This window comes from Panicum virgatum, chromosome 3K (genome assembly GCF_016808335.1).
Source record: "Panicum virgatum strain AP13 chromosome 3K, P.virgatum_v5, whole genome shotgun sequence".
Lineage (NCBI taxonomy): Eukaryota > Viridiplantae > Streptophyta > Magnoliopsida > Poales > Poaceae > Panicum > Panicum virgatum.
Genome location: NC_053138.1, coordinates 57,758,259 through 57,766,460, shown reverse-complemented (window position 1 = coordinate 57,766,460; position 8,202 = coordinate 57,758,259). Strand labels below are relative to the sequence as shown.

The following is an 8,202-nucleotide window of genomic DNA, read 5'->3' as shown; positions in this document are numbered from 1 at the left end:
AATACTTTGTCTTTGACGAATTCCAACCTGTGAGCTGTGCGCGTTTGACCTGGTGCTGGGGATTCACAGTGCAATTATATCAGGATACATGGAATCATCACAAATCTCCTGATTAAGGCTGACAGCAAGCGTTCTCTTCCTCTCTCCATCGGGATGTCTGTCAGTGGATTAGTATCATTCAATGACAGATTTCGTTGCAGTCATCGTCACAGCCTCACAGAATCAGAAGAGACAAAAATGGTTAGCCTGTATTGCTGAACTCACAAGTCACAACAGAGCCTGGAAAGCAATATTAACACTTGTACAACAGATAATGGCATCTTGATAATAGGCACATAATCTGACCAATGAACAATTCCAAGAATCCAATATTGCGACACGATTCAGAATTAACCTTATTCCTTTACCGCATCAACCCAACATATACGTACCCCAAAAGCATTTGACTCAATGAAGATGAATCATGTATGAATATGTAGCACATGCCCATCAGGAAAGAGCTCCAATGAACAGAACATCTAGTTTCAGCGCTTTATCATACAATGCTAGTGCAGCAAGCACCGGACTGCCATTACAACCTAATCAGCTGACTGGATTGATCACAACTCGCAAGTGATACTGCAGCCAACATGATCCAGAGCAGGACCTAAGTCTAAATTCTACTAAATAGCACTAAGCAGAAACACGACTGCATAATAAACATCTATTTCACATTACATCAAAGCATGGATTTCTGCATGCCTTCTGCTTCTGATCCCTCACATCTTCTGTTAACCATGTTCCTCAGTGAATCACATGAATCAGCAAAACAATCTCCCATGGAAAGAACAGGTCCATGTTGAATTCTGATTAGGCATACCTCGAGTCAAGGAACCCACGGAACCATGGCCATTCACTGGGCCATACAGAACACACTGTCACTAGATATATCTAGATGACACACCTAAACCTATATTTGTAGACAACATATTGAAAAAACAGCTAAAAATAAGAACCAGCATCATCATTTGCCACCCATGTCGAGATGGCAAAGAGGATGCGGCCCTTCCATCCCTGCAAGAGCCAATGGTGATCTATATCAATCACAAAGTCCTTGTGGTAGCACTCCTTGACCTTGTCCCGCACTACCTGCACGATATTAGGGTTCAACGGAAGCTGCTTCAGGCCTGCTCGTTGATTCCGCACCTGCCATTGCTTGTATGTCTCTGGGCGCTCCACACGATCTGTACCCTCGCACGCAATGACATTCAGGGCAGCCCTCCCAAAGATGTTTTGCTCAATCAGCATCCTCTGGTTGCTATCTCTTGGGGTGGTTGTGTCCAGCACATCAAACAGGGCCGAGTAATAGAACAGAGCCTCCCGGAACCTCGTCACAAAGAACGGAGCACTGAACGAGCCATTCACGATTCCATGGATGAATGCATGAGGCCGCATCTTCCTGATGTTATTGAGCGCAACATCCCTTGGGCTTTCAATCAAAACACTATCATCCATCAAGTTCTTAAACTGATAAATGCAGTTCACAATGAGCACCTCCTCTGGGTCAAGGTTCAGATCCTCAGCACGGATGGTCTCCATCTTGGACGCTGCAATCACCTGGTACTTGAATGGCACACCAAACTCTTGGGCATACTTGCTGAGCCGGCGCCCGGTCTCCTCAATGCGCTGAGTCGGGCGGAATCCTGGCTGGGGAAGATCAATGCCAGTAATCCTCACCTCCGGAGGCCCACCCTCCCTGCATGCTATCTGTCGCAGGAAGCATGGCCACTGGAAGCCATAATGTATCCCATAATCGACGATATGTATCTTCTTCTTACCCAGGGATGCATTGTAGATGGTCTGGTTTGAGAAGATGAATACCACCTTCTTGAAGCAGATGGCAGCCATGTACAGCTGGTATGCCTGGAGTATGTCGACCGCGGACGTGCGCTTGGCCATCAGCGACTGGTACACCATGCTACCCGTGCCGGCGAGCCGCGCCTGCAGGCCCTCGGCAAAGCAGTGGGCAAGGCGCTGCGTGGCGTCCCCCTGCGGGCTGGCATGCTGCTTGATCTGCTTGAGCAGCTCGGTGGCACTGCGGCGGTCGTCGGTGGCGACTGCCTGTGCGCAGTGGATGAGCAGCGTGCGCAGGTCCACAACCTCCCTCCCGCCGCGGCGCCCTCCTCCTTTGGCCTTAGCCTTGCCGTTCCCACCGCCCGCGGCCGCGTCCTTCCTGGCAGCCTCCTCCTGCATGGCGATCCGCAGCTTCTCCATCTGCTCGACGCACATCTCGTGGGAGGTGATCATGTACTTGTCGAAGACGTCCCCCTGGTCGGCGTCCCCCTGCAGCGCGCTCTGCTTGCTGCTCCGGCGGTCCATCTCCAGGTCGTCCTCCTCGCCGTCGAACCGGTTCTTCCGTCCGCGGCCCCCGACGCCGCCGACGCCGCCCGGCACCGTATCAGGCGCCGCCACGACCGCCTCCTCCACCTTCACGGCCACCGCGGCAGCGGGAGCAGCGCCGTTGAACCCGGATGCCGCGAGCTTGTTCTCGGCCGGGAGGACGAACCTCTTGGCGTCGTCGGGCGGGTCGAGGTCGATGACGAGCTTGTCCTGGCTGGGGAGGAACTTGTTGGCCTCCTCCATGCCCTTGAGGAAGGCGGAGCTCATGAGGTCGGAGTTGGCCCCGGCGCTGAAGAAGGCGGCGGGGTCGAGGTCGAAGCCGTTGAACGGGGCGTAGGAGTCGACGGCGGCGGGGGTGAGGGGCACGTTGGCTGCGGCGGCATCGGAGGCCGCGTCGGAGGAGGAGGTGGAGGGGTGGGTGGCGCCGCTGCGGGCGGCGGACGGGGACGAGGAGGAGGCGTCGTCGGAGAGGATGTCGAGGAAGGGCTGCTGCGCCTGGAGCAGCGCCGGGTGGTCGGGGTAGTCGTAGAAGAACTTATCGTCGATGTCCTCCTCCATGAGCATGCGGGAGATGAAGGGGAGCACCATGTCCTCCGGCGACGCCGCGGCCCCGCCGTTGGGCTGGGGGTACTGCTGCGGCTGCTGCTGAGGTTTCTCGTGCTGCGGGGTGGGCGGGAGGTCGAGGTAGGCGGAGGGGGAGGCGGGGCCGAGGTCGGAGAGGTAGAAGGCGAGGTCGTCGGCGCCGGCGCCGGCGCCGGGGGACGGGGAGGGGTCGTAGGAGGAGCCCATGGCGTCGGAGTGGGTGGGTTGGGGAGTGGATGAGGAGGCGGGGGGTTTAGCTGCTGGCTTTGTAGGGGAGCGGCGGGAGGCGGGGAGCGAAGCGAGCGAGCGAGGAAGGTTCCGGGAAGGCGGCGGCGGAAATGGATTGCGGGAGCCGGGAGGGGTGGAAGGGGAAGAGGGGATCGGGAGCCGCGTGGCCCCTGAGTGGTGGGCCCGGATCGGATGGGCTGGACCGGGCCCGGCGGCGACTTTCCCCCTGGCTCCCGAGTCCCGACTCATCGGTTTGACGGTTTCCACCGTGCCTTGGCTGCCCGCGACGGCAAAGTGATGGGAGCACCCCGGCGGTCGGGACTAGTCGTGTACACAAGGGTTTAATTCTTTTTTTCCTTTTGCAAATGGGTAAAAATGGCAGGACAATAATGTGTATCCGTAGATCAATAGCTAAAGATGGGGGTAAATAGATTTGAACGCCGGGCACAGAGCGAGCACAGTATACATACGCGATGAGCATTCGATTGTTCTACACGCATGGTGTGGAGAGGGATGCAAGTGGGTACCCAATAGTATTTTATGGGTCAACTAAATAATTACGATGGCATGTCATTCTAGTTTATTTTTCCTCCTAAATTAATTACGTATAATGTCATTCTAGTTGATTTTATCAAAGTTGTGGGTCGATCCAATGATCCAAAATAAATATAACTTGCATCCCTAGTAGAGATGCAACCTCTGGTTTCTTTGGGCAATTGGCTCCACTCAAAATCAGCTCTTTATGTACTTGTATCTCCACATATGCATGGCCATGATCATTCAGCTCTCTACCCTTTTTTTATCACCTCGCGCACTCCAAGCTCCTTTTCCAATACCTTTACCTTTCACGGCCTTCTTTTCGGGCCTTCTTTCACGGCCTTCACGTGAGTTACTTCCCAATATCCGCCATCTACGCCGCACGCGACCTCTCTCCAACCATAACATTTATGTGGCGATATTGGGATATCATCATGACATACTCGCTACCCTCATAGCTAGCCAGACGACGATCCTCCACCATCACCCATGGCCGGTGGTATCCCACCGTCTTGCCGCTTCGGCCGTGTCCCGCCACGCTTCCCTCGCTGTCCCGCCGCACAAGGCCTCTTGTAATGTAACTCCAAAAGCCCGAATGCAGCCCCTTTAGTCCCACCTCGCTAGCGATGCGACAGCGCCGCTCCACTTTAGTACCCGATTTTGTCCCACTTGGTGATCGATAAATGAGGAACACGATGAAGGTTGCGGGGCGAGCATGGAGAAACGTTCGTCTCTGTGAGAGCACGAAGCAACCATCGCCGAGAGGAGATAGAGGTGGGCGAGGGAGTTCCTATATAACTTTTGGAAGATGAATAAGCGATTTATCTATAAAGCCCACTAATGAATAATAAAAGCCCAACAATAATGGAGCAACGTGAGCACCGCTAACTAGGTCAGAACTATGAACTTTTCTTTTACATTGTTGCACTGAAATTTTAGTTACTTCGTGACAAATCACATTTGAGATTTCACTGCATTACTAGTTCGTTATTTTTGCTAGAGATAGTGCATGCAGCATGCATCCAATGTGAAATAATAGATTCAACATTTGCATATAAGTTAAGTTCAATATTTCAAATAAACTACTTCAACATTTATGCAATAATGTTGAAATGGTATAACTAAAATGTTGAAATAGTACACCTAATTTGTTGAGTTTTTTAAAATATAAATAATATATGCAAATTGGATCTCATTTTATTATATTAATTATGAACAACGTCTATGTTCAAACGGAATTTAAATTGGGTATATGGTTTGAAAGTTATGGTCGTTTGAATATTCTGTTAACAAAGTAACACGCACCCCGATGCAAGTCAGGTGCAAGTCTGGTAGGGCCGTGCAGAGCTCCGAGCCGTGCAGGTATGTCTTTTTTTGCGGATTCCTGATCCGACTTCGTTTATCACCGTTGGATGTATATTATGCACGAATTTTAAAGTGGAAGTTTGATAGCTTTTCCGTCTTTCGGAAAATGTATAGGATTAGCCGGTGGGCGATGGACTACAACGTGTCGCCTACGCATCGCGCCCAAGCCCAACCCAGCCCAGTCCAGGCCCCAACAATTAATGGTCCCGAGGCCCTGCACATGAAGCAGTTGAGGCCGGTCTAAAGAGAAGGCGCCCATCGAAGGTCTGCAGTGCCTCCTCAAAAAAAAAAATCGAAGGTCTGCAGTGGATGGCCATCGTCGTAAGCGGCATGGCATGGGGTGGACCTCGCATTGATGACCGTGCAGTGCGACCATTGGGGTGCACGTATCCGGGCAAGCACAAGCTGACCCGCCGCCTCTCTCAGCATCAGCGTCCCCATGGCCTACTTGGCCTCATTGGCCTCAGAGATCGGCCGGACAGGATTCCTCACAGATCGAGCACTGCTCCGTATCCCGCCCGGATAATCCACATGTTCGTGTGGATGGACGCCCGGATCGTCCGACGCTGGACCATGCACCATCCGCTGCATGTAGACTGGCAGGCTTGCAGTGTGCAGGCACGAGAGCAAGACTAATAATTTAGGCTCTGTTTGGGGTAGCGGTGCAAAAGCTCTTTTTTGGAAAAGCTCCACCGGCTAGTCCAAAAAGCTATTTTTCAGAGAAGCTTGGTAGGTCTATTTGGCGGAGCTTCTTGGCCATCAGCTTCTCCACCGCCCGCTCATCTACTCGCCGCCACCGGCCTCCCCTCTGCCCCACCCCACCGGCAGCTATGCTCCGCACCATCCTTCCCTCACTCTCCCGGCTGGCCGCCCGCCACCGGCGACCCGTGCGGCCGGAGAAATTAGCCGCCAGTGGCCTCCTCTCCCCCTCTGTCGAGGTCGCCCCCAGATCCATCGCCGCCCGCCCCAAGATCCAGCGCGGAGGAGGATGCCGCCTCCGTAGGGGAGGAGCAGCCGCGTCGGAGGGGAGCTGGCGCAGAAGGGAAGAGCAGAGCCGCGCGGTGGGGATGAGCAGTGGGGACGGGCGGCGCGGGGGAGGGGGGATTGGACGGCGGGGGCCGCGCGCCGCGGAGGAGCGGCGGGGACTGGCGGCACCGAGGGGATTGGGCCGCGGGGACGGGCCGAGGAGCGGCGGGGACGGGCGGCGCGACGGGGATGGGCAGAGGAGCGGCGGGGACGGGCGCCGAGGGGATTGGGCAGCGGGGACGGGGGCCAAGGCGAGGGGATTGGACGATGGGGACGGGCAGAGGAGCGGGCGAGCTGGAAGAGGAGGGGAGGGGAAAAGCTCGGGAAGCAGCGCGAGAGGTGCTTTTCGCTTTTCAGTGCAAACACGAGCTTCCCAAGCTTTTCACCGCTGGAAGAAGCGACCCCGTTTGGGGGAGCTTGTAGCTTTTGGAGCTTTCTGGAGAAGCAAAATCTGCTAGAAGCTCCCCCAAACAGGACCTTAGTCTATTACTGGTTGCAAGATTTTTTTTAGTTCATCTCTCAGCCTATTTGTATAATGGTTTAGCTCTCCACTATTAATACATGGCCTACTTGTCTATCTCACAAAATTTATTGATTCTTGTGTCAAAGCTGACTGTAAGCTTACAGCTCACTTTCTCTATCTTTTCTCTTCTCTCTCCTCCACATTATTATTCAACATGCTTATAGTCTACCATAATACTTGTTCTGAGCCATGTTCTGCTTCAATATATAGTATCTAACATGTGGGACCCTCGGTCAGTCATCCACTCATCCGGGGCCTTTTAGTATTCAACTCCATCCAGCTTCCTTTTTTCGCAAGAAATTCAACCTCGATCCAAACATTCTATTGAACAACAGCTTTATTATTAATTAATATCGAGAACAAAGATGCATTCATACATAGCCCCTGTTTAGATTTTTACCCGTAAACCCCGTAAACGCAAAAAAAACATCACATCAAATGTTTTGACACATGCATGGAGTACTAAATGAAGTCTATTTACAAAACTTTTTGCATGGATGGGCTGTAAATTGCGAGACGAATCTAATGAGCCTACTTAATCCATGATTAGCATCAGTGATGCTACAGTAACCATCCGCTAATTATAAATTAATCATGGATTAATTAGCATCATTAGATTCATCTCGCGATTTACAACACATCTGTGTAAAAAATTTTGTAAATAGACTTCATTTAGTACTTCAAATTAGCAAGATTCCGTCGCAAAAAAATTTTTACGTTCTATCTAAACACGACCATACTGTAATATACTTCCTCGGTTCCAAATTAGAATTCGTTTGACTTTTATAATATCAAGTTTAACCATTTGTTTTATTCAAAAATTTATGCAAAATATCACTTGTTTTGTTATGACTTGCATTGTTAATAAAAATTCTTAAAGAATGACTGAAAATTGATTATATTTGTATAATTTTTTGGGATAAAACGAGTGATCTAATTTAAAATTAAAAATTAAACAAATTATAATTTAGAACGAATGGAGTATTCAAGAAGAATCCAGCATATGTTTCCTTCGATTCACCGTGCCAAGCGATTATTGGCGTGTCGATTTCGCGGCCCGGAAGCATATATGTTTTGCAAACGACAAGGTAGGGTCGAGAGGATTGTGCACTTTTTTCCAGGTTAAAAACTAGTAAAAAGGCTTCCAGACTGACGGCATCCGTTCTTGTCCGTGGCCACTGCCCAACCTACCTTTGGCCTGTAGCTTTCGGATGCAAGTGCAATCTTTTAGGCTTTAGCTGGCGATCTAGATAGTGCTAACGACGAGAGGCGGCTGCTAAGGCCACGTAAAATATCAGAGACTTTATTTACATGTTTGTGTTCTGATTTTTTTTTTAAAAAAAATGATTGCTGTGATTGCGAGATCACACCAAAGAAACCTCGCATGAAAGTCCAAAATATGCCCTGGATAGGTCATCAACTATTCGTGTGAAGTCTAGGTTTTCACTGTCAAGTAATGGTCATCACAACGTCAAATTGTCTAACACCAGATTGTTGTGATTTTTCTCATCATTCATCCACTTTTATTACCAATCGATCGATGTTTTATGTGACTGCCGGCC

General features: G+C 51.0%; 1 protein-coding gene across 1 annotated transcript; it reads right to left on the bottom strand.

The window, feature by feature from the left end:
* Positions 1–453: 453 nt before the first annotated feature.
* Positions 454–3,296, bottom strand: LOC120699869 (scarecrow-like protein 34). Its single transcript, XM_039983964.1, has one exon. The coding sequence runs from the start codon at positions 3,166–3,168 to the stop codon at positions 982–984; it is 2,187 nt and encodes a 728-aa protein (XP_039839898.1). The 5' UTR covers positions 3,169–3,296; the 3' UTR covers positions 454–981.
* Between the last annotated feature and the right edge of the window lie 4,906 nt (positions 3,297–8,202).

Coding starts and splice junctions, on each gene's coding strand:
- LOC120699869 (XM_039983964.1), bottom strand. CDS start 3,168: ATGGGCTCCTCCTACGACCCCTCCCCGTCCCCCGGCGCCGGCGCCGGC.